Source organism: Caloenas nicobarica, chromosome 2 (assembly GCF_036013445.1).
Source record: "Caloenas nicobarica isolate bCalNic1 chromosome 2, bCalNic1.hap1, whole genome shotgun sequence".
NCBI classification, from domain to species: domain Eukaryota; kingdom Metazoa; phylum Chordata; class Aves; order Columbiformes; family Columbidae; genus Caloenas; species Caloenas nicobarica.
In genome coordinates this window covers 101,329,362-101,356,127 of record NC_088246.1, presented here as the reverse complement: position 1 = coordinate 101,356,127, position 26,766 = coordinate 101,329,362, and the positions used below count along the sequence as shown (strand labels likewise).

General features: G+C 40.9%; 2 protein-coding genes across 5 annotated transcripts in view; one reads left to right on the top strand and one right to left on the bottom strand.

The window, feature by feature from the left end:
* ERP44 (endoplasmic reticulum protein 44) overlaps positions 1-24,150 on the bottom strand; it is a 56,050-nt gene extending 31,900 nt beyond the window's left edge. Inside the window, exons 1-3 of the mRNA XM_065628550.1 lie at positions 23,960-24,150; positions 1,863-1,935; positions 61-100 (exon numbers count right to left, since the gene is read on the bottom strand). Of these exons, the coding sequence (XP_065484622.1) occupies positions 61-100; positions 1,863-1,935; positions 23,960-24,016 (170 nt within the window). The 5' untranslated portion in view covers positions 24,017-24,150. The remainder of the gene's footprint in view (positions 1-60; positions 101-1,862; positions 1,936-23,959) is intronic.
* Positions 24,151-24,261: 111 nt separating this feature from the next.
* INVS (inversin) overlaps positions 24,262-26,766 on the top strand; it is a 98,510-nt gene continuing 96,005 nt past the window's right edge. For 3 of the 4 annotated variants that reach the window (XM_065627690.1, XM_065627689.1, XM_065627687.1), the window contains exon 1: positions 24,262-24,331. The gene's annotated coding sequence lies outside the window, so the exon portion shown is untranslated. Of the gene's footprint in view, positions 24,332-24,974; positions 25,109-26,766 lie in introns of those variants that run through there. The other variant, XM_065627688.1, reaches the window with a different exon arrangement.

The following is a 26,766-nucleotide window of genomic DNA, read 5'->3' as shown; positions in this document are numbered from 1 at the left end:
ACGGTTCTCAAAAGACATAAGTACAAACATTGAAAAAAACCCAAACTTGTATTAACTTACCAATCAGCATAAAAATTAACTAAAGCAACATCTGCATTGTCTGAGAGGAAAGAAAAAGAAAAAATCCAATGTCACATTGTGAGGTAAACTTTGTTTTTTATCTGAGATTGTAAAAATATGCACAAAAACTATAAAAGTATATATTTCTAGATTATTCAGCATACAGCTTAGTCTGCTAGAAAACTGCTAGGATAAATCTTATCTGAAATATAATCTATATTAAACATGAAAGTGATTAAAAAGGCCTTCAGTCAATTATTTTATTGATATATTAGGCATTAAAAGCATCAATACTTAAGGTATTAAGATTCACAATAAGTAAATAATTGACACATGAGCCAAAAAGTTATTCTCGATTTAAAATTAAGGTACTCAAAGCTAGAAGTTGTACTCCAGTATACCTGTTAAGCATTAGCTAGATTATTCATAACCGTTAAAAAAAGGTTAAAAGCTGCAATGTCAACTACTATTGTTTGTCTGCTCGTGCAACTTGCTCTGGTCAGTCCTTACCTGCCTTATTTGCTAAGAAGCTGAATACTAAGGCAAAAGGTAGCAGAGAAATCTTCAGTGCCCCAAAAAAGAAAAAAGCTGACAGACACTCGAAAAAAATGCAATACTATAGGGATAGATATGAGATGAGGTAGTGAAATAATGCTCCTATGTATTATTTTTTGCATACCAAAAAAAAAAAAGGAAAAATATATCAAAACTAGAAGGACAAATACCCTGCCCAAAAAATGAACTGTATTCTTCACACAATATAACAACCACGCTGAAAATTGATTTTTATTGGTAGTGGTGGCCTAGACATTGAAAAAAAAACTTGAAATAAATACTGGAAATATAGAATATCCGCCACAACTTCAAAAATTAGAAATGTTGTTAGATGAATTTGCACTATGGATAAAGTTACAAAGTAGTTACAAGCAAAGACTAAGATAATGGCAGCCTGGAAAAGACAACATGCTGGAACAGGTGACTCTTGAGAAGGCTGGGGAAAACTACAGTTTTGATCAAAATTATGGCAGCAAGGAATGGAAGTGGTAAACAGGAAGTTACTAAGCACAGAAAAATTCAGGGTTACTTCCAAGACAAAGTATTTACTGAAAGTAATTGGATAAATTTAAAAAGTACTTATACTTGGCATATATTCCCTTTTATGAGTAACATTTTACAAAAGGATTCTATGTTTTCCACTGTACAAAAGGTATTTACAAACATCTGATATCACCTAATCATACATTTATTACACAAAGCAACCCTGATTTTTTTTGCAATATATTTGAAACAATGTAACAACTTTTTTCCCCGTGAAGACAACCAGATGCAGACAAATTGCATACTTCTCCGACAAGGAATATACATCTGTTTAATTTATGGGTCTCCTTTCTGTGAGCCTCCAGAATCAGGGCAATGCTTAACCTGAGGAAAAGCATAGCGGAACAAGCAAAATATTTAAGGCCCATCACCGTGGGTTTCAGCTGCTGCTATTTCTGGGGGAACTTTTAAAATGCTCTCCTGACAGGTTTTGGTTATGCAATCAGGCATTCCCATCTGCAAACAAGATACCAGATATTTTTCTTAGACAAACAAATCTTCATTGAGATTACAATGAAGTAATTTGTTAGGCGACGCATTACTTCTGAAAGCTAATTTTGTTCATAGGCATTTAATACTTCTATGTCAATTGCAATTCACATATTCAAAGCTAGAGTATGCATATTCATTTAATAACATTGCAAGATTCACACAGATAAGTGACTGTCGACATACAAAGGAAAAAAAAAATTCAAAGTACTCACTTAAAATGTCATCTATATTTCCACTATCTAGACTTGTTATTTCACTTCTTGTTGGACTAAAAAGCCAAGACACCTAAAAGGAGAAAGCAAATCAGTAAGGTAAAATTTCAGCAATAAAGTAGTAATATATCTATGATTTTAAATGTTGCAGTTCAAAAGCTGGAGAAGAACAGTAAAGTAATTGTTGTTTGCTTAATGCATATCAGATGACAGCAGTACTACAAATAAACACTGTTTACAGATACAACATACTTTCACATTTAAAGCAAAATTGGTTCTCTCTTCACATGATTATGTTGGCAGAAGAGTTGCAGGTAAATTTCATACCTTTAAGAATAACTTATATTCATAAACTCACTCTGAGGAAAGAACTGAAACCCCATTTTAGCCACCCAACAACCTCACACAGCCCAGAAGTTCGTAGGTAGTTTTCACCCAGAGACAGGTAATTCCTTCTGTCCCTTACAGGGCTTGTCTGGCTAACAAGCTTCTCTTTAGGTAAACCTTGCAATTGTACCGATTTTCATTGCTGTTTTCTGAAAAAAAGAGTTTCAGTATATCTAACTCAACAAGCTACAGTCTTCTATCTCCTCCTGTATTTTCCCCTGACACTGCTTCAGTTCTAGCATGCGATTGCCATATCAGACTATAAAAACTGAGACACCACATCAGCCAGATCATTCAATTACAGAGCACCACATGTATTATTCTTAATGCAACTATCACAGCAATGTGCAGTTTTATGGACGAGCGCTCTCACTCACTGCAACAGGCCCAGTTCTGTTATCTCAAAATACGGCGGGGAGAAAGGGGGTAGAGTTGCTGGTCTGTCTGAGGTAAGAGAGGTATCAGTGAGTTACAACTTATTTTTGCTTTGAGAGAGAGAAGCATGCAGGACAATAAACATTCTGGTCTGGGATGTGAATGTTTCCATCCTGAGCAACCTGGTCAGAAAGGCAAGCACTTCTCTAAACAGGGCCAGGGCTCAGACCAGAGGCTCTACTGAGATGCCCCCAGCCTCATTTTCCAGGATTCTATGGTTCCATTCATCATTTCCATGATTCAGCTCACAGAAATGGCAGGAAAGGAAAACGAAGGGTTTTGGTAGAGAACTGAACACAGGTGAGGGAGCCAGGTGGACACTGGAGATCCCAATGGTACCTGAAGAATTAGTCCTCAAACTGAGATGCGGTGGAACATGACAAACACACTACGGATGCTCCTGAAGCCTTAGTTTACTCCTTGCAGCTGCAAAGAAAATCTGCCTATGGCTAGAGGGACAGAGCTGTTGGCTGCTTTTACCAAAGACATCATGGAAAAATTTTGTTGGAAGCATAAAAAGCATGCAAATAATATCACACAGAGCAGCTGGATACAAGGATCCAGTGATACAAGGATCTCTGTACTCATGGAAGAGCCTGAGACCTATCCCAGACCCATACTAGAATCATGACTACAAGGAGCAAGCTCCCAGAGCACATTTTTCTTTGACATGGGCTACGATTTATCGAAGGACTACGTCAATGTCAAATATCTAGTTTTCTAACATTTGTGGCAACTGTATACCGAATATTTGCCTCTCAAAAATATCAGCCATGCTGGATGCCTGCTTCCTCTAAGATCAGCTTCAAAAATTGTACAAGACTTCTATAGTAAGATATTGTCATAGCTCGCAAACTATCACTGTAAATGGCATGCAGGTGAGATTTGCAGCCATCATTTGAACTCCTGATTTACGGATCACTGAACACTTTTCGGTGAAGACAGTGAACCTCTCATATTTCCCATAGAGAGGCCGCTGGGTAGCATATACACTCCATCTTACACTACAGACTGAAAACACATCAGCTGTTGTAATACAAAATAAGTACCAGTGCTTCTCACTTGGGAATCAGACAAGATACTTATCTTATACGCAAGTCTGAGATCTGTGGTGGAGTTTGCACAACTGTTCCTGTGGCATTTAAAACTGCCCGACAAAATTGTCTGAACTGTGGCTTTAAGATGACTGTAGAGAACCAAAACTAAGGGTTGAGCTGTAAGGTCCACAGTTGAAACTAACAGCATAACGACACAATCCGCCAAAAAATAACTGATTAAGCAAGCTATGCAATGCACAAGTTGCAGCAGGCCAGTATTGGGGAAGTTCCTTTGAAGATGCTGTTGCTGACTGCTGAGCAGCAAGAAAGGATGACCCTGCTTTCAGTCTTTGCAGAGGAAAGTTACATCTATGGACCCTAGTCCACATCAGTCAGATTACTCAGAGATGAGTGACAGTTGATGGCAACCATCAGCGCAGATACCTCCCCATCAACCCCTGGGTGCTGCACGGGATGACAACTTCCATGGTGTTGCTACGGGGAGGTGCTGGCAGTAGTAGTTACATTTGTAGTAATGGGTCAGTAAAGCTTGTGGATGAGTTGGCATGGGTTTTGTTTGTACACACATGCTGTCCTGTTGCAAATATTAGGTTAGATGTAACTTGCGCACAACTGAAGCAGTAGCTATGATTAACAATAACAGTTGGAATATTGCTCTAGGCAGTAAAGGGCAGTATAACTCAACATGCATTTAGTTGGCTGCCACCTGATCCTACTGCAGGTGACTTCGCAAACTCATCTGAGTTCCAAGGCTTAAGCTGCTCTGAAAGGTCTCAGGAACCTCTGATCGTACCGTTGATGACCACAGAGTTACTTATCCTGCTAAGAATCTTGAACACCACTTGTTTCCACAGAAAATCCATGGAAGCCTCTAGAAAGCAGGAACTTTTCAGCTGCTGCCCACAGCTCTGCATCAGCATTCGTACTCGGAAAGAATTTCCACAGTAGGTCTTGGTGAAACTATTTTCACAAAAGCTCAGCAGCTTGTATTGTCTAAACACACCAAACGGGTAAAATATCAATTTCTTAAACCCACATGGCTTGTTCTAAAGAAATTCTACAGCAGCAACACTAATCTTAACTAACAGGATACATTACACATTAAACATAGATAAGTATATTATTTGCAATCAGCAAATAGGCTACATTATTCGGCAGATATACTTAAACAGATCAGGAACTGTAGTTGCATTTGTAGATTGCTACAATACACCTTAACTTGCAATGCAAATATTGAACCACAAAAATCAAAGCACAAGGCTTACTAGCCCATCAAACCTTCTAATAGACTATGCTATGTGCAGAAAAAGCAAATTAAAACTAATATTTCTTTATAGCATGAATAAAAGTTTCAGTTGCTTTCTTAACTCTTGTTGTGGAAAAATGTGGTAGCTGCATGTACTGAAACGAAGAACCCAAATATCTTCACATATCGAAGGTGAAAATGAAATTAAGCCGTATATGCTATTGCCCCTTTATATTAAACAGTAGTGGAAAAATATTGAGACTAAGAATGTCTTTTCCCAAAAGCTACAGAAAACCCGGATAATCAAATTTTTTTTTTCACTAGAAATATGAAAATTTCTATTTTGTCAAAATATATTCATTATCACATTTTATACTGACCAAATAATTATAGGTGCCAAAACCTCCATAATAAGCAGATAGACTTAAGGAAAAAAAAGTATTCCTGGAAGAAATGTCAATAAATATGCAAGACTCACTTCAGCTGAAGCTTTCATAAAAGTATAATGCCTGTAAGGAAGGAAACACATCCTTTTGACCCAATAATCTTTCTGTCCCAGGAGATGCAAGAGGGTTTAAGATATTACTAGTATTAATATTTAACATGAAGGAATACAAATTCATTTTTAAATTGCTAAGAAGAGACACTGTTTTGAGAATATTTTCTGACCTTTGATGAGGCCTGTGCTTGATACCCACTGGCAAGAAACAAGACGTTTTTGAGGAAATCATTTTAGAATGTCAGCTACACACTTTATAAGTATTAAACATATGTTCTGGAAAACATACTGGCTAAAAGAAAAAAGTCTTCAGAATTTTTTACTTTTAAATGCAAACTTTGCATTCCACTGGTCTACATTAGAATGACATATGGATGACTGTTCACATTTGTAACTGAGGAAAAAAAAATTCTAACTGATCTCACAAGATAGCTACAAACTCACTGAAGAAAGCGTCTTGCAAAAATAATTCAAAAGGAAAATTAGCTATGTAAGTACACCTGAAAACTACTCAGGTCACTGCCTTTATATTGGATAAAATTGGCTGTATTTTTATATTTGTGGGGTTTTTTAATGTTTAAACTACTAAAATATGAAGGTAAAACTAAGCAGTTACGAAAGAAAAAGATTTCAAAAAAAATGAAGATACAGTAGAATATTAAAATTCTTGAGCATGAAACTGCACAAGTTAGGTAAGCATGTTTATATTCTACTCACAATCATTAAACGCTATATGAAAATTGCAAAAACCATAGACTAAAAAGTGAATGCAGAAACCTTGTATACACTTGCAGAATGCATTGCTGAGGGGGAAAATAGTCATAAATTGAACAATGCATTCACAAAGATAAAATTTAGCTCATATGGGGGGAGGGAAGAGGAGAAAATGGCACGTGTTTTTACTCTTCTGCCTCTCAGAAACTATCAAATAAAGCAGGAATATATAATCTCTCACAGCCTCCTCATAATCAAGCTCAGGAAGTGCGGCTGGATGAATGCACAGTGAGATGGATCATGAACTGGCTGGATGGCAGAGCCCAGAGGATTATGATCAACGGTGCAAAGTCTGGTTGGAAGGCTGTAGTTAGTGGGGCTCCCCAGGGGTCAGTATTAGGTCCAGTCCTGTTCAACCTGTTCATCCATGACCTGGAGGAAGAGACTGAGTGCACCCTCAGCAAGTTTGCTGATGATACCAAACTGGGAGGAAGGGCTGACACACCAGAAGGCTGTGCTGCCATCCAGCGAGACCTGGACAGGCTGGAGGACTGGGCAGAGAAGAACCTGATGAAATATGGGCAAGTGAAGGGTCCTGAACCTGGGAAGGAATAACGCCAGGCACCAGCACAGGTCAGGGGCAGACCTGCTGGAAAGCAGTATTGCAGAGAAGGACTTGGGAGTTCTGGTCGACAACAGGTTGACCATGAGTCAACAATGTGCCCTTGTGGCGAAGAAGGCCAAAGGTACCCTGGGGTGCATGAAGAAGAGTGCGACCAGCAGGCTGAGGGAGGTTATCCTGCCCCTCTGCTCTGCCCTGGCGAGGCCACATCTGGAGTACTGTGTCCAGTTCTGGACTCCCCAGTTTAAGAAGGACAAGGAATTACTGGAGAGAGTCCAGCAGCGGGCTTGTCGTGGTTTGATTGCGGGCTGACAATAAAACAGTGGCAGATGTATTGTTAACCCCCTCTCTCCCCCCACTTCCCCCTTCCGCCCCTCCCTCTCCCCCCTCTTCCCACTAAGGACAGGCAATTGGGAGGGAAAGGACAGAGAGAAGAAAGTTGGAAAAATTAAAAATGTTTTACTAATGCTACTAATAAAAATAGAGAAAATAATACAAAATATACAAAACCAATCTTGAAAGTCCCAGCAACTGCTCCGGCAGATGTGGGGCCGGCACCCGAAGTCTTGGACTGGACTCGCCAGCCAACCGGAGCTGGATTCAGTCTGTCACTGGGCCTCAGTTCGCAGGGACAACTCGCAAGGTCCTCTCCCAATGTCGGCCATAAGGAAAAGGGATGAGATCCTCATGATCCCCCAGTTTTATATGAAGTATGATGTGAATGGGATGGAAGTCAGTTTTTTGGTCACCTGTTTCAGTACACTGCTCTCGCGAGATGTGCATCCATCCTTATCAATGACCTCACATTCCATTGCTGTGTCTACCAAAACATGTATCTAGCTCTCAGGAAAACTGCAGTTATTTAGAAGGCTTTAGCTGACAGGGAAATTCACTAAAAGAGAAACTTGGTTTTTAACAAAACCAGGACAGGGCTACAAAGCTGATTAGGGGCCTAGAGCACCTTTATTGTGAGGAGAGACCGAGAGAGCTGGGTCTGTTCAGCCTGGAGAAGAGAAGGCTGACAGAGGATCTTATCATTTATAAATATCTCAAGGGTGGATGTCAAGAGGATGGGACCAGACTCCTTTCAGTGGTGCCCAACGACAGGATGAGGGGCAACAGGCACAGACTGAAACACAGGAGGTTCCATCTGAATATGAGGAAAAACTTCTTTAATTTCTTTACTTTTACTTCTTTCCACAGCACTGGAACAGGCTGCCCAGAGAGGTTGTGCAGTCTCCTTCTCTGGAGACATTCAAAACCCACCTGGACACATTCCTATGCGATCTGCTCTGGTGAACCTGCTTTAGTAGGTGGGTTGGACTAGATGATCTCCAGAGGTCTCTTCCAACCCCAACCATTTTGTGATTCTACGATCCCAGGTTCCTGGAAGCTTCTGAAGATAACACTGCCCGTATTTTTATTAGAAAGTTTAATTAGTACAGAGATCCTAGTATTTCTGACCCAGTTTTGATCCTCACTTCAAGTTAGCAAACTACTTACCCACTTCTGCTAGTCACTTCTGAGGACTATTTTTTCTAATGGAACACCTCAAAGCACTGCCTGAGAGCAAACATTATTCTTCTCTGCCACATGGCACAAGGCTATGCAAGCGGCCTTACACAAAACAAAATGCCTGGACAAAACCTGTTCCATTCACCCCCAATGCCAGACCTCTGCCAGGCTTCATAGCCCTTTTCCAAACAGGAAATAAAACCGCACTCAATTTCAACCCATCTTCTGCTGGCAGTGCTGCTGTTCAATAGCCACCTCACATACCTATGAAGCCCATTGGTTATTCAAGAGATTTAGATAAACCTTTTATCAACATTTTAAATTTCTTTATTTTTTAATTCATTTAATGAAACAGAGGTCCTCATTTCCAGAGTAAACTGCCTGAAGAATATAGAAAATCTATTATTGAAGTATTATGATTTCTAATTAGCGGTACACCTGCAAGGCAGTCAACAAGAACAGCCATCATTTTCACTTGCTAAACTTTCCATTCACCTTTTCCTCCTGCTAGGAAATCCTAAAGGCACAGGACTAAACTATCTTTCTCCTCTACCACAAAAATCATTTTATGTTTGGCAACCGGTTCTAGCCCGGGTCTAATCCAGATTGACGTGTCGAAGTTCCTACCTGAAGTCCTAGCCCCACAGGACTCTGCGGCCGACTTTCCATCCCCGAATACCTTTTTCTTTATGCATGCCACTAATCTGCTGGTGCTCTGAGCTCAGTATTAAACTCCTGGACAACGGGAAGCAGATGGGTTTACAGCCTGCTGTAGGATGATACAAATTGAAAGTAATCCCGGGAGACAGCAAGGCCAGAGCTGACAGACATTGATGGTTCTGAAGCCAAACTTCAGGGGTTCTTACAATCAGGAGCATCTCACTGTCAAGCATTGCCAGAAGCCCCATAATGAACCAAAAAATTCAGAGCAGAGAGAGATAACAGTAAATAGAGAATGGTGGGGAAAAATAAAAAAGAGAACATTATTCACCCTCTCAGTGACAGCAGTTCAACTCTTAATTGTCACCACTTGATTCCTGAACATTTTTGTAATTTAGACTAAGCGCTGCCATCCCTGTTGATTAAGCAGAGTTTATATTAGTAATGTAAGCTACTTTCATTATAAGACTATGACACACAACTATATTAATTCAAAACAGTAACAAATGATCATTTCTGAACTATATTTAAGTTCTCAGAGCAATTTTTGAATTTTCATCAGAAAAATCCTTCTCCTGTTGTTTTTCTCTCGAGAACCGCATCTCTGATTTACTCAGGGAAATTTAAAACGCTCAAAGGAAGCTACTGAAAATAAATTCAAGGATTGCAGTTACTAACTTCCAGGAGAACGGAGATAAAATCTAACTAAACTGAAATACAGATAATATATATATTCAAAAAGTAAACTTATTTCTTTAGTCTTGATAGACAGTCCAATTTTATAATGATCTAGGCAAATAGTGCTGTAACTGCACAGAGCTAGGTAGTGAGACCACTGTATTAAAAAGAAGTAGTGTGATTTTTTTTCCTCCATGTATCTTGTCATCTACTCCCATTTTAAGTGTCTGACAGGAATACTTGGTGTAGGTACATGTGTTATTAATATTGAAAAACTTTGTTTCCAGCGTTTTCATCAGCAAACAGAAATTTCCCAATTTATGACAGTATCTTTGAAATTCCAAATTATATTGTTTTTATACTCCAAATCAGGAAAAAAAACCCCTCACAGCTAATAGTTCCTACAAGTGAACTTAACAGATGAGCAAAGGAGATGTAGGATTGTCATGTATGACTGGGAATGATTCACAGCTGCAGGGATATCTCAATGGCCTGTTACCGCAGCACTGAAGGTCCTCAGAAAAACAGGTAAGTTAACCCATCAACAGCTTGTGAACTATTATCAGAACACATGAGATTTTCATTGAGAAAGTCCATTGCAGATATGAAAATTAAACCTCATTATCACAATGTGCACTTCAGTGCATTGCCTTTTTTTCCATAAAGCTATTAATAGCAGAACCATACACCCAAAGACAATTTTAAAGCTTAAGCCTCTGGGCACAAACCTAAGGATCATTCTTTTATAGAAATGTTTAAGTGAGGGCTAAGAAAAATGACACGAGGCCTCTCTAAATTTACTTCTCTTGGCATGGAGGGAAAGGATAATCTCCAGTCAGGGCCATAACACACTGGTTTCCTTGTCTTAAAAATCTACGTAGAGGCAGCACAGTCTGTATACCTACAAAAGACTTAAATAGGTGCCTGAATAACTGTAGTATTCATGAATAATGTTTAAAGTGCTCCACATCTTCGGAAATACGAATCTAATTCAAAGTGTGTTTCACAGCTTTAAAGCCATTAAATTCGCTCCCCAGGAAACTATTGAACACTCTGAATCTTTAGATATTTTACTTGCCACGCTTCTCAATTTTACACAAGAGCCTAGAATTCCCCTAAAAAAGGTATCATTTTTGCAGCTTTTTAGGAAAAAAACACAACCTCATGTTCTGGTAACTCTTTTTTTAAAATATCTACCACCTGCTCCAATTATCTGGCAACGCCACAAGGATTCACTTTCAAGAAAGAGTAAAACATGTAGTATACAAATGCAACCTCCAACATCGTTAGTGCAAGTTAAGCGGTTGTTGCTGGATCTGAAAGCCAGCACCCTAAAATTTCTGAAGTTGTTAAAGCTGTGATCCAGCAATATGAAATAAAGGGTAGTCTGGTTTTGTCTTGTCAAAACTTTGATAAGGCTAGCAAAGCAGATTAGTTTGCTGCCTCTTCTCACTAAGTCAAGGAAAATGGCCTATTCTCTATTTTGGCCGCTGCTATTACACAAAAACCCCATTACCAAAAAAGTTCACTGTAGAGAGTTTAAGCTTTGGAGAATGTGTACTCATAACTCCATTTCTCATGCCACAGATCACATGTAGCCTTGACATGCAAATCATTTCTCAATACTTTCCTCTCTGTGTTTTAAGTCAGAGCCATTTTTTCACCTAAAATATCTTGGAAATTATTTTGATGCATAGCAATAAAGAAGAAAGTGTGAGTCATTTCATATAAATAGCCTAGTCTAAATAGAAGGCTTATTAGGAACTGTGTTTTGAGAGCCACATGGATCATTAGACAAAAGTAACATACTATCCTGTTATTCATTATCATCTTGTACAGTCTTTCCTGTGCCCTTTATACTTGTCTTTACACACAGGGCCACCATTAAACAAGAAATGAGACATTTTTATATATTTGTGTATATACATATATATATGTATGTATGTTTTGTTCATTCGTGGACTAGCAATGAAAATTGATACTAAAATGAAAGCAAAACTACTATGGTATTCTTTGGAAGGAGTGGCCACAGAATTCAGAATCGCTCATTTGAAGCATTATCTTGGAGGAAGAAACCAAAAGGAGACAGTGTCTTCACAAGAAACAGTATATCCTAAGTCACTTGAATGTTTGCTACCTTGGAATAATATGAAGGATTGAACATGTAAGGGGACAACTGAATATTCCATACTTGCTGCCTACACACATTCCACTCCTCTCAAATAACACAAAATTTCTATTTTGGTACATTTTAATACATAGATATTGTCGTTCAACAAGACAAAAATCAATTTATTTCAAGAGAAATGCTCAATTTCAATATCTGCTTACTTTTAGCCACTTATCTTTTTTATTAACCATATCCTCAATTTGCAATACTGAATACCTTTTCGCTCTTCTGCTCCAAACCATCAAGTTATCTATCTCTTTGTGGTATCAAGAAAGGCGGAACTTTAAGCAAAGACAAGCCTGTTCAGTTTTACTTTTCAGGCTGGAACTTGTTTTAAAAGTAGGTATGAATTACCAAAACCAACTGCTCAAATGGAAAAATCTGGGCTACCATAAGCACGTATAAACTAGTCCTCCATGACAGAAACACCTAAGAAGCAATTTAGATAAAATAGAAATTTCAGCCCTGGAGAAGCCTGCATTTCACATATTCTTATTAGCAGTTAAAGATGAAGTAACAAAATCCTGTGGCTCCAGAGGTGCACGATCCACACTGCTTTCAACTATGCAGCTGAGGCAATGGGTTTAAAAAAGGCAGAAGAAGTGACAAGTAAAATACTTAAGCGAAAAATACAGCTAGGGTCATTCTCCTCACCCAGTCTACCCAAAGGAAAGCAACACATTTAACTGCCATTCTCAAGACGAGCGGACAAACCAGTCCCTGATAACACCATTTCAGTTGTACCACTCATATTAGCACTGCTGCCTATTTGTACATCCAAATAACAAAATCGGTTTGAGAGCACAGAAGCACAGCCAGCTTGATCTGGCTCATCCTTATTTGATGCTGAAGGCAATGATGATTAGCACACTAAGCAATGAATCAATGATCCCAACACACAGGAGAAAGTGTATGGATGACAATCACCAATCCAAGTTAAATTCTTACCCTCTGCCAGATTTAGCACTGCACGGTAATGCTACACCCTGCAATCTCAGCCAGAACTAACCCACACATGAATACATGTGCAACCATCCCCATTTATTAACCCCAGATCTAGAGCTTTTAGCAATAATACTTTCAATATAATTAAGAGTCTAATTGTGCTACAGGGTTTTTTCTTCCTTCAGCATGATTGAGACGACACATTTCCTCACACTGCCTCCTAATATTTTAGCAGGAGGTTAAGGTTTTGTGCAACTATCAAAAGACAACTATGGTACTTTGTGACACAGCTGTCCATAGCATATGAAGTGTTTGTCCATACATTAAAACTAACACATTCGAACCATTTGATCTTCAGTCCTGTGTTGCTGCTGCTCTTCTCTCTTTTTCTGAGGAGTCAAAATGAGGAAGAAAAATCTTAGAACTGCGAAATCATAAACTTTCTAAAATACAATGGGGTTTTGTTCCTCAGCTTCCCATTCCCTTAACATCAGAACTCTGAACTTTAGAATAAATCCATTTAAAACATAGTCTTATGTTAATTGAATTATTTTCTTTCATTCTTTTCAGGCAAATCTTTGATGCACATTCCAGAAACTTGAGTTCTACACATGCAAACTACTATCATAGTATATTAAAGCACACTGGCAATACATTAGCTTGTCTCTAACAAATGTTTTGACTCAATTTTTAGATTAGTATATATTATTTGCTACCTTAAAATTACAAGAGAGGATAAGGGATATTTCCAAATAAACAGTAATAGAAATACTACTCCACAGTTGCATTCTAATTGACATGTTAGCATTAGAAAAATCTCCCAATTTAAATGAGGAAAACAAACAAACAAACAACATTTTACAATTAAGCTGTTGGTTATCTTCTGCAGAAGAACATTGAATAAAGCAATGCTGCCTGGATTTGAAGAGAAAAATTCACCTTTGGGACCACATCTGCATGTAGCTTGAAGAATGAGTGGCTAATTTCAGACTGCGTAAGAGCTATTTTCTTTCTACCCTAAATCACAGAATGTTAGGGATTGGAAGGGACCTCAAAAGATCATCTAGTCCAATCCCCCTGCCAGAGCAGGAACACCTAGGTGAGGTTACACAGGAAGGCGTCCAGGTGGGTTTTGAATGTCTGCTAAGGGCCTGCACATATGCAGTAAATTTACCCTGGATAACTCTGGACAGCAGAAAAGTAAATAATGCAGAGGACAGGACACATGCCACAGGTATTTTATAATGCACAAAAGAACATGATACGCAGACACCCCACTGCTGGTTTACCTCCTCCAAGGATTATTAACCCTGTCAGCTTCAGGCTGACTCCCACAAAAATATTCAAGCAAGTATTCCAGGCTGGTCCTAAAAATAATATGAACATATTCGCATGGTGCAGTGCTGGAACTGGTAGCAAATGTCAGACACGCTGGCTCTGCAATTAACCAGCTCCATGGTGTGAGCTCACTGTTCTCAACATAGAGGGCTGCTGCAACCAAAATCATGACCAAAATCCTCAGCAAGGTACCACAGCTATGCATTGCCTTACTTTAAAATAATGTTTAATAGCTATGTTGTACTAATTATATGTAGATATTTGCACTGGTTTAGCAAATTCTGCTGGCCTATGTTGAGAGAAAAAAATACTAGAAAGAAAAAGGCCTCTTCCACCTGCAATTTCATGTTCTTAACCAAAGCAGTTTTATATGTCATTCAAAGGTAGTTCCCGAGAGGCCCACACACTCGCTGAGCTCCCTTCACTAATTAACGGATCATTAGTAGGGAAGAACTCCTAACTGTTCACCCCCTGCACCACATACTGTCTTAATTACCTTTGTGAAGGGACCAATTTGTCTTTCAGTCATTCTGTCCAAAATCTCAAGTGAACAGATTCAACATGGAGGAAAAAAAAAAAGTATTCTCATACACACACTTATGAAAATCCATAATTTTTACAACTGGCAAAAAATGTAGAGGCTAAGTGTTTCCAGCAAGATTTAAGAAAAGAGATTTCAATAAACTATGAGAGGCACAAGTGATAGACAGTGACTAAAAGAACAAAAAGCTGCTCTTGGGAGTACAAATGTGGATATATCATTGAAAAGTTTTCCCTTTGTGAAGCTTTTGAAAAAGTTAATTATATCATCACTTCATAATCACGACAGCTATGGGAAACAGCAAAACACTATCACAGCTGTTGTTTTCTTTTTTGAGACCATTGGATCAGGCACCTATTCCTTGCCTTTCAAAATACTTCCTTGCAGAGTTCCTAATGAACAAGTTCTCTCCATGTTTATGCCCAATTGCCACATGAATCCAGTTGGAGATGAAACATAAGCTTTACTGCCAGTTATCTTACAAAAAAGATTAGATTGCTTTTCTTCTCTGCACTCCTTTTCACAGATCTAAAAAAACCCCAAACAAACAAACCAACCAACCAAAACAAAAAACCTGACATCTTTACAGGCACCTCAGTGAAACACACACTGAAACGAGGCAAGAATCACTGATGCCAAGCAAGACAGGAGACGTGCTGGCTCCAAAAAGCATGCCAAGGAACCAGGTCATTTACTCTATTTCTAGAGCTCTACCTTCTGCTCAGGTTCCCGTTTCATGAGCACTATTTAGCATACAGTTTCAGTGATTAAAGAAATCAATGCTGTAGAATCAAAGAATGTCCTGAGTTGGAAGGGACCCACGAGGATCATCGAGTCCAACTCCTGTTCCTGCATATGACAACCCCACAGATCATAGCATGTGTCTGAGGGCCTTGTCCAGTCTCTTCTTGAATACTGTAGAGAACTATCTCTACAGTATTGAATACATAGAGAAGTTATCTTTTCTTTGACAGTGAATGCAGCAAACCATATACCTGAAATCTCCCTGTGGGTTAGCATATCCTTAATTTTGGTCCCAAAGTGAAGCAGCAGTGAGATTCCAGCACATAAAATGTGGTTATCTACTTTTTCCAGGAAACAAGCCATTGGGATCTCCAGTGTTTCATTTTATTGCCACTGCTGATGCAACTTCCAGATACAGCTCACCAATGACTGAGTCTCACAATAATTCCCATCTATAATCTACTACAATACTTATTTTTAATAGAAAAATGTAACTCTCAGAACCCTGAAAAAAAGTGACAAGTGAAGACACTCAGGTCTTAACAACAATTCAGTCCACTCGTAGAACATGGCTCTGAAAGCCGAAAGGGCCCATGAGAGCCTGTTGATCTTTGAGGACAACGTCTTCAAAGCACAGAAACAATCTACTCCACTGTACAGAAAGTGGGTATGACAGAAGATCTACATGGATACAGAGAATTTCTGGATAAGTTTAAAAAAAAATCGAGTACACAGAAAGTAGAGGTAAGAAAATAAATACTCGGTAGGAGTATCGAAATATTGCTTGAGCAATGTTAAGTGTAACACAGAAGGTTTCCACAGGTACACCAGCAACAAAAGGAAGACAAAGGAAATCGTAGGCCTGCTGCTCAACTATCAGGGGACATAGTGACAAAGGACATGGAAAAGGCTTAGGTACTCAGTGTTGTCTTTGACTTTCTACTGATGAAGTCTGAGCCTAGTAGTAGAGTTATCAGGCAAGAGAAGCAAAACTCACATGAGTGGAACACTGAGTTAAAAAGCTCTTAAGCAAGTTGGACATACACAGAGCCACAGAACCAGATAAAATGCATTTTCCTCAGGTCCCCAGGAGGATTATGGAGACAAATTTTCTTTCCAGAAGCCACATCCATCCAGCATGGATTTAGAATATATAAATCAATCTGTTTTCTGTAGTGAGACAATTAGCTCTGTAAACGAGAAGAGTGTTTGATATTGTTTGCCTTGACTTTAACAAGCTTCTAACACAGCATCTCAAAGTATCCTTAGTCATAAATAGGTGATATATGAAAGATGAACTAAGTTCATAACAAAGTAAGATATATGAATGGAATAAGTGAACTATATAAGGACACAGCAGCTGGACTGCTGGGCTCAAAGGGCTGTAACCAAATGTATCATGTCCAGCTGGTCTCTAATGAAGATTCTCCAGATCAATATTGGGTGCAAGGTTTGTCTTTACTAATGACCAGGATGATGGAACAGTCTCCCCTCAGCAAGCTTCCTGAGGTTACTGAACTGGGGGAAGGGGCTTATATGCCAGAGAGGAAGCCTGCTCTTCAGAGAGACCTCAACTGGCTGAGAAATGGCCTGAACAAACCCCATGAGTTCTACAAAGGCAAAGTCCTGCATCTCAGGTGGAGTAACCCCATACAGGCTGGGAGACAACTAGATAGAAAACAGCTTTGCAGACAAGATCTTGGGGTGCAAGTTGAACAGGAATCAGCAGCATGCCCCTTGCAGCAAAGACAGCTGCAAACTGGGCTGCATTACCAAAAGTGTAGCCAGCAGACCAAGGGAAGTGATTCTTCTCTTTCATTTGGCACTTACGGGACCACATCTGAAGGATTCTGTCCAGCTTTGCAATTGACTGTACAAAACAGACATTAACATATGGGAATGAAGTCCAGCAGATGACTACCAAGTTAAATAGTGGCTAGAGAACAAGGTATGCAAGGAAAGGCTGAGAAAATGGCATTTTTCAGTCTTAAGAAGATGAAGCTATTACCACTGTTACCAATGACCTAGCTGGAGGTTATGGAGAAGGCAGAGCCAGACTCTTCTCAAACATACACAGTCATGGGACAAGAGACAACGGACACAAGCTGCTGCTCCAAACAGATTTTTCAGATAGAACTTTCAACAAGGTTTTGATCAAACACTAAAACAGGTGTCTAGAGAAGCTGTAGAGCCTCTGTCCTTGCAGATATTCAAATCTCAGCTGGGAAAAACCCTGAGTAACTCTAAGTTAGTCTTACACTGAGCAGGGAGTAAGACCAGATGACCTTTAGAGGTCCCTTCTCATTTAAATGATCAAACTTTCAGTGGCAATCAAAAACCAGAACTCTATAATTTGACCCTAGCAGGTAAATACACTGAGACTCACAATACTCCTGTTCATCAAAGCTTTCTTGCTAAAGCCAAACTAATGGAGATCAAGAAAAAAGGGGGAGGGAAGAAACCCAATACATTTGGTACAGTAAAATCAGATGAACAGGAGATTCACTGTATTTATTAGAAACCTCATGCTGCATGTACAATTACTTGGGAACCCAGTTATCTGCTGAAGGTATCCATAGAGCACCTGCATTTAGGTAAGTACTCACTGCTTTCACTATTTCAATCAGTATATGGTTTAAGATACAACCACTGCACTTTGCATTTTGCTTAGTGCCACTGCAGCCAAGAAGATAACATTTATGGTCTGTCAGCTACACAAAGAGCAGATCCTGTGGATCACTACCAGATTAAAGAAAATGCATACGTGCATGCACGTGAACGAATTCCAAGGTCTGGTTCATTCCTCGAAGAAGTTGCAAGTACTAGGTGCTTATGAGGAGGCCGCAGTACTGGAACTTTGCATGTTTTAATGGCATGAACGTCTCTTAGCTGTAAAGGATGTATTATCAGGGTGTCAGTTTCTCAGTAGCAGCATACATGAAAAAAAGGAAAAATTATGGAACTCTCTTTGCAATGTGTCTTGTCACTTTTTGTAAGGCACTTTTTGTTATTATCAGAGCATAATTTAATTTGGACAGGATCCTACAGCTGGTTTGGAGAAACACAGCATCCTGAACTGGCAGTGAAAAAAAAAATATTCTGAGTTGGTTTTGAGTATAGAAACAGCTTTACAGAATAACCCTTAACAGTGTAAAATTAAATACCTGAGAGCCAGTAAATTAAAATCATTAAAGTTAATAAAAATTTAAAAATCTCAGAGTTATGAACACTTTAAAAAAATTAGATTATATGAGCAGTTGACATTAATAACAGTTTTGAAAAAGAAAATTACCTGTTTCTACCAATGGTTACCATGCTTCTGATGAATGAAGAGACATCGGGGAGGAAAGACGTGCAAAGGCAAAAATTTCAGAAAGAAATTTGGTATCACTTCCTTTCCTAATTTTCCCTACAATGCACCTGCCCTCCTCTACTTCTCAAGGGAGCTTTCTCCAGTTTAGTTTTGTAAGGAAATGTTGCTTAGGCTCTGCACCAACACCCTATATTGCTTATGCTTACATTCCTAAATAAGATATTGCTAATGCATCCAAACCTTCTCCATTATTTCCATTACTGAAGCACCTATTACTTAAAAATATTTCTAGACTCTCTTGAAGAGCTTTTGAAGAAGCTCTGGTAAAAAATTTACAGCGTATTTGTATACTTGCTTTTCATGTGAGACAACTCCCTCCCTGCAAGCAAAGTATCTAGAAACTATACAAAAGTAAGGCTTATAAAAGAGCCTGCAAGGTGAACAAATGGTCCTCCTGAATAGCAGCATATAATCCTTAAGTCTTTCAAAAGGAATAGGTTTGATTAAAACACAGGGGTTAACTGCTGGGCATGTATAAGAATAACCAGTGGTAATTCTCCTTTCCCAAGAAAGCAGCATGAGGACCAGTCTCTTGCCTAAAAAAGCTGTCCTGCCAAAAAAACCCCAAAGCAGATTATGGAGAACAGTAAGGATAAAAAAAAAAAAAAAATGAAGGAATGTGTAACCACAGAGCTTTTCAGCTGCCAGCAACAGGATCTCAGATGGCCTACCGTCAATAACTCATTCATACATTTTCCAACCTTGTCCAAGTGTTTTGTTTGAAGAACCAGTTCAGTTTCGCCTGTCCTCCCTCCTGAGCACTCCAAACAGGAAACTTACCCATCACATGGCATAGCAAGAAGAATGTAATTCTTCACAGCAAGAGTCTAAGCTTCCCCTCCTCCCCCCTGCCCCCAGCCTAGGAAAAGTTCCTCAGTTAAATTTTCACTGTTTAGAGGACACGACAGATGATGGACAACTCAGAACTCCTATGCTACCCTTGGAGGGAACACCTTTCACTGTATAAGGCCCAGTGGCCTAAAATCTGCCTGTAACTACAACTTCGACTAATGTTCAAATTCAGAACATTAAATTTTGAGCAGGATTGTCAATTATAAAATTTGTTTGCTAATACATACACAGAGATGCAAATGCATAGAAATACGTTCTATACATTGTAAAACGTACAAAGAGTTCAACTTCTCTTTGGGCAACTTACTACAGTATTTAGTATTAAGTTAAAAGACAATTTTATTTCATTTTACTTTCACTATTTGGGTACCTGGTATCATATTAATGAGACACAAGAGGCAGTGGCAGTCAAACAAGAAAAAAATATCATCCTACAGGATTTTTTCCAGTTAAAAGTTCAATATGAAATTCAAAAGTTCATTGACTAGTGCCTCTTCTAAGTTACTGCTCTTAATAGCTGCAATTGCATTGCTATATAGGTAGTATTTTGAAAGCTTCACTAAAAATATAAAACATTATAGTGTAAGACCAACTGTAACACTAAATATTTCCTGCCAATGATAAACTGCATCAACTTATAGAGTAGAGCATACGTAGTGGGGCTACTGAATCATAAATGGAACATACACCAGACTTCCATAATGACCCCAAGTGAAGAGAAGCTACTGCTTATTAAAAAACTAGGTAAACTTTAAGACTGAGAAAACACTCCAAGATTTCACATTCTCAGAATATGAGAGGACAAATACGCTCTTCCGAAGGTGTTGCCAAATATGTTAAGAAGTAGGTGTTCTCAGTTTGTTCACAACACCTTTCCAAACAAGTTACAAAGAAAAGGTATAGTAGTGGTGTTTTGAAATCTAATAAACCTCCACAGATCAAAGTGCACAAATTGAGAAATCCTTTTGCAGTTGTCTGAGGGAAAGAAAAAAAAAAAAAAGAAAAAAAAACATAGAGAACTTCCCCTTTCATTTCCCTTACTATCAGTTGGTGGTTTCCCCTATTCACATCTATTCCTCAGAGACACCGTGCATAAGCCTTCCAGTGAAGTACTGAGCAACATGACAAAAGTCTTTCATACATATGGAGAAGATGCATGTGCAGAGTGCCTTGTTCTAGAATTTTCTTTACAGGCAAAGTATAGTCATCTGCAAGTAGAAGCAAACATACGGAACGATTGGGTGGAGCAAAGCAGAAGAATCACACCTTGCCTTCAAGGAGAATGTGATGAGCCACTGTCCCATCAGCATTTATTTCACAGTCTTGGATTCATCTTAAACATCTGTCCTACCCACTATTAAGCAATATACCAACGTGGCAGAAACATCTTAATCTGTGAGCACAGGGAGCCACGCAACATTCCTATGCATCTCTTATTCCAGTCTTGCAATCAGCTGTACATGATCCTCCAGAGCCTGTGCTCAGCTCCAGCACCGCAGAGGCAGGGACATGCCAGCCTGTACCTCCTCCATCCTCTCTCCGGCCACAATTTGTCTCCCAGGAGCCCAGTACAACGCGAGCAAACGAGGTTGAAAAGTTGGAAGGGAAAGGGGTTGTGTTGGGACTGGTAGGTATCCCTGTAAAGCCTTGCCCTGCAATCTCCATCCTACCAATCCAGCCTTCAGTGAGACCAGGGAGAATAATAATAGAGCAAGACCCGAAGCCCTCTGAAATTTTAGTGATCTCCTACTGTCAAACTTCTTAAGACAAAAGGACTTCTTTTGACATAGACATTGTATATTTTCTTCCTTTCGTAGCATTTTAATTCCCCATCTAGAAAAGAAATATGCTTATCCAAAAGTCTGGAAATTTAAATAATGTTTAACTTCGTTGCTATTACTAAGCAAGACCAGCTTAGTAAGCTGGTTTTGGAGCTATATATCATTGTATTCTGTTTTAGGAACCACTGATGTAATACTAATAAGCTCACCTATCCACAAGATACGCCAACTGCCAGGCTCAGAGAGGCTCTGCTAGATGGCACATCCTTTGGACGCAGAGCAGAGTGCTCTCCCAAACCTTACCAACTAAGACCATGGTTATGTTGCTGGTCTTAGGTATTCATGGCTGTTGGTAACAACAAAAACAAAGTTACCAGAACTTTAAGCACCCTACCTGATTCTTTGAATGCCACAAAAAAGACACCATACTTCGTAAAAGACTTTTTCAGCTATTTTAAAGAAAAAGGTTCCCTCCCACTCCCAGTCTGCTCAGAACAACTTTTCCAAAATTCTCAACAAAGCTACTTGGCTTGATCAAAGCATATAACTAGATGCCTTACAACACAGGGCGACGTCCAACATCATGCTGAAAAATTACGCAGATAACATTATACATAACTACATCTTTTTAAAAACAACTCTGATCTGTATTCTTCTTGAGGTTTTATGGATACAGTTCTTTTTAATCACATCAGAAATGGGTTTAAATGACCCATACACAAAGAAACAACAACATGAGAAAATTTCAGATCTTAGCCATTTCCTATTTTTCGTTGGCAAACATAGATCTAACTGATGCATATTAAATTTGCATTGATCAACTGTACCATGAAGAAAAATGCTCTCATTAACTCATGTCCATTTTTTCAAACTTGTACTGGTCCATTTCAATGGCATTTAAAAACAGTACACACTCCTTGCTTTTGCTTATCTTAGTCTGTACTTAAAACAGTGGTGAAAACCAACCTAGTGCAGAAGCAAAATTGTTTTAATGCACAGATGTGTCTGGAAGATACTGGGTTCTTCACTTCAGTCTCTCATATATACTGGATGTTTCAAAAAGATGGACCCAATTTTAAATCACTGTATCTCTGAAATTTGGTCTATCTTTTTGAAACACACTGTAGTGAGCTAACAACCTATAAAGTAATCTATATATAAACATTTCAAATGTGTTTTTGCAAATCCCACCAATCACGTATATTTACTAACTCTGAAACTACAGCAAGTTTATAATAATTTAACCAAAGTTTATCCAGGTAGAAGTGCCCATTTCAAAGAAATAATGAGTACTTGTTCTCTTAATTAAGTACCTGTCATCATGTTTCTAATTCATCCATTCATTAGTAGCCATTTACTATGTACTTCCCTTTGGATCTCCAAAGCGCTATCTACCTTTACCTCCAGTTAGTCCTTCATTTTCTGGCCAATTTTATTATCCCAAATGTTTTAAATAGATGGATGAAACACATTAGTATCTTAAGCCCAAATCCTATTAAACTTATTCACACAAGTCGCCTTTAGCTCTGCAAGTTGTTTGTGTTATAAAAGGCCCAGAATCTGGTTCTGGAAAAGTAAGAATCACCACATCAGCCTGTTTAGAAAAAACAGATCAAGTATAACACAGACAACTTATCTCCACAAAATACACGCATCAGTGATTGCGTTTGTGTGTGTGTGTGTGCAAAGGCAGAGGGTGACTTAGGTCATGCATGTAATGCCAGCCTGAAGAAAAAAAAAAAATGCTGTAGTCTGACAGCAAAAGATAAATGTGACCACGGTGCAAGACGCCTCGGGAACTCTTCCCAGCCCGGGCCACTGAGCTGTGGGAGGAGGTCCCCCCACCGCAGCCATGCTCACGGATGGAGCGCTCGGGCACGGGAACCCGCTCCCCTCCGTTTAAGGGCGGCAACACCGAACCCCGGGCGACAAGCGGACTCCGCAGAGGCTCCGTCGAGGCAGTTCCCTCCCGGCCGCCGCGGCTCCCGCTACCGCCCCAGGGGTTGCGCGCCCACCGCCGGGTCCGCTCCCTCCCCGGCTCCTGAACAGGGCAGGCGCCACGCCGGCCTTCTCTGCGGAGGAGCCGGGGCCAGGCCCCACCGCCCGCCAGGCCAATACCCCGGGCCCGCGGCGGCCCCCGAGCCTCGGCGACGAGCCCAGGCCCGGCCCGGCCCCGCCCCGCCGCCGGCCCGTTCCGGGTCCGCAGCCTATCAGGCTCGGCCACAACACCGCGCTCCGCCAACCAGGGCCGCTCCCGCAGCCGCCGCTCGCCTCGCTCCCTCCTTCCCCTCCCCCGCCGAGCAGGTGCCGGCGGAACGGCCCCGGCCGTGCGAGGGTCGGTACCGCGACGGGGCCGGGAGTCGCCACCCGCTCCCAGGCACGTCCCCGGCGCGCACACGCGGGGCGAGCGGGAAGGCAGGAGCAGCCGGGAGGGAAGAGCCCCGAGGCCCGCCGGCCGCCCCCACGCCGCCCGGCCCGGTGCCCCCACCGGCAGGGCCGCAGCGGGGAAGGGAAGGGCTGTGGGCAGCCGGCCGCTCACCAGAATGACGAGGAGGCAGCCAGGGTCAGGCAGCAGCGGGAAGATGGCGGGTCTCATGGTAGATCGGGCGCCCGGGAGGGGGAGGAACGCGGCTCCCGCTCTCCGCGGCGGCTCCTCACTTCCCCCGTCGCCAGGAAACACCCGGGCAAGTTCCAGCGCGGGGCCCCCGCGCTCCCCGCCTCCACCGCTCACTTCCGGGTCCCCGCGCTGCGCGGGGCACGCCGGGAAGTGTAGTTCCGGCCGGCGGGGGAGGCGGCAGGAGGCAATGAGGCGATCCCAGAAGGCACCGGGGCTGCCCGAGCCGGGGGCCCCGCCCGGCTCGTGAGGGGTTGGGCCGAGTGGCGGCGCGATGAGGCGGCGGGTGGGGTCGAGGTGAGTTACGGGGCGCAGCTGCGGCGCCGGGGCGGGGAGGGGAAGGCAGGAGAGAGACAGGGAGGGAGGGAGGCGCCTGTGGCCGCCAGGGCGAGGCAGGGTTAACCCTTCCCGCTGTGCTGGCGGGGCTGTCCCGTGGCGCCGCCTCAGCCTCTTGCTCGGACGCCCGGGCTCGTTGTGGGTTCCCGCGGCCCCTCAGTCCGGGCGTGGGGAGGGCCCTGCCCGCCCTCAGCGGTGGCGGGCGGCAGCTGCGTTGTTGAGGCGGGGGGTCGAGCGGGCTCCGCGGGGCCCGGGCGGGCCGGGCAGCCCCGGCGGTCCCTGTGGAAAGTTTGTCCACGTTCCGTGTGGCGTGGCCGGGTCCCTCCTCGGCCCTTCCGCCGCCGGGAGCGGGCAAACGGCTTTGAGTGGTGTTGGGGCGCCGTGGGCCTTGGGGTCATCGCTTCCTCGGAGTTGGGGAAGCAGCTTCTGCTTGCGATGCCGGGGAACGCGTTGTGTGAGGGGGCAGAGGAGCTGGCGGGAGGTGGGGAAATTTTAGCTTGATAACAGGGCTGAACTGGAACGTCATCGTTCATTTTTATTCCTTGATCCTTCAACAGATTTGTGCTTTTTATAACTTTCTGAGTTCTGAATGCTAGAAAGGAAGAGCACCTAAAATTCAGTACTTCATACTCTTCCAGTAAAACTTCGGACCTTACGGTATATACACGCTTTGAGACCTTTGCAGAGCTGCCTCGTAAAGATCACAGAGAGCTGCACTTTGTGTTCTTCGCGTTTCCAGTATGTACCCAAGCGTAAGGAGTGAAACAGGGCATAACGCCATTTAAAAGAAAACCATTTACATCGGCTTTTTGCAAGTTAAGCCCAATTTGGCTTCAAAGAAAGCCCGACAGGCTCAGACTATATGTGACCCAGCAAAAGTCATTTGGCCTATCAGTTTCATGAGCTGAAAACACTCATATATATATGTATATATATATACAAGTCATGTCTTTTTTTTATAGTCTGAAACTGGAACTTAACTTTTATCGGTTCTGCTGTGCCTGCCTTAAGAGCCTGGGCTTCTCAATCTGTAGAATGAATGTCTTCTAAATTCGTTCACATTTGAAAAATGCTTTGATATTTTTTCATAGCAGCTCATTCTTTGCTTGGAAACTTTATCAGTAAAATTTGATAGAGTGGTCTCATTTAAATTTTAACAATCTCATGTTTTGCTGAATAGGAAAATGATGTAATTCTGATTATCTGTGTAATCCAAAGTAGACTTACCACAGTTTGGTGTGAAATTTCACATACTTTGAAGAGTTCTTGGTGTCCATATGACTGTCCTTTCATTTCAGGTGACTCCACAAGGCTAATCTGTTTGTACATGTTAGCTTAAAGAAGAAAAAGTGAATTATTTACTTAATTCCAGTAATGCAATGCGTATTATAGATAATGTCAATTATCCATTTTTTTTGTAGGAAGATCTTGTTATTTCTTGGGTTTTATTGTTGTTTTTAATTCCTTACAACTGAATGCTTCATTTTTTGTTAACGAGGATGTTTATCAAGCAAGTCCTCTAAATACCAATTCATCTGTTTGACATATACATGAGAGAAATATCTGAGGAAAGTTACATATTTTCCTTTTTTAATTCCTTTTAATATTTCAGAATTTCTCTGATACAGAATTAGCTCTTTCAAAGGAGTTAAGATACTGTACTGAGAATTACTGTAGAGATAATTGGTTGCTTCTCTCACCTCTGATTACAGACACTTTATGCAGATGGGGCTCTTTTCTTCATCTGGAAATTATGAACATCTTTCATTATTAATTCTATATATAGTCAGTTTTATATGATCGTTGATGTAATCAGGATGTTCCTGATGCTTACTAAGTTCTCCAGTATTTGCTGAATTTTACACTGCTGCCTCTGGATGTTTTATATTATAGTTTATTTGTTTCTAGAAGGGTAAAGTATAAAGAAAATGGATGTCAGTGATAACTTTGGGGAATAAAACTAGTATCTCAAAATTCCAACAAGTGTAAAATTCCAATGGTGCATATAGGTCCACTTAATAATGTAGAGAGTGCTGATGTGTTCTTTGTATCCAGAGGAGGCTTTTCAGGACAAGGTGGAGGCAAGTTAAAGACAAGCTGTACTCTTGTATGCCAAGTGCATGTTAAACTGTATAGCACATGATCCATCTCTGCGGCCTTTTCCCTTCTCTTTCTTTCCTCTTGTTTGGATTGCAGTTGGGTGATGTAGTTTCCTTCATATAGCAGGGAAATGTATATAGCTGTAGGAATAACCGAGAAGAAAAGAAGTAATGGTTAAGTAGGAGGCAGCACTGTGACTACTTTTAACTGACACTCAGTTTCATGTTGTCCCTTTTAATTTCTTCAGATTTGCCTGAATCAGAAATGCCTTATCTGCTTTTATGCAGTATAATGTA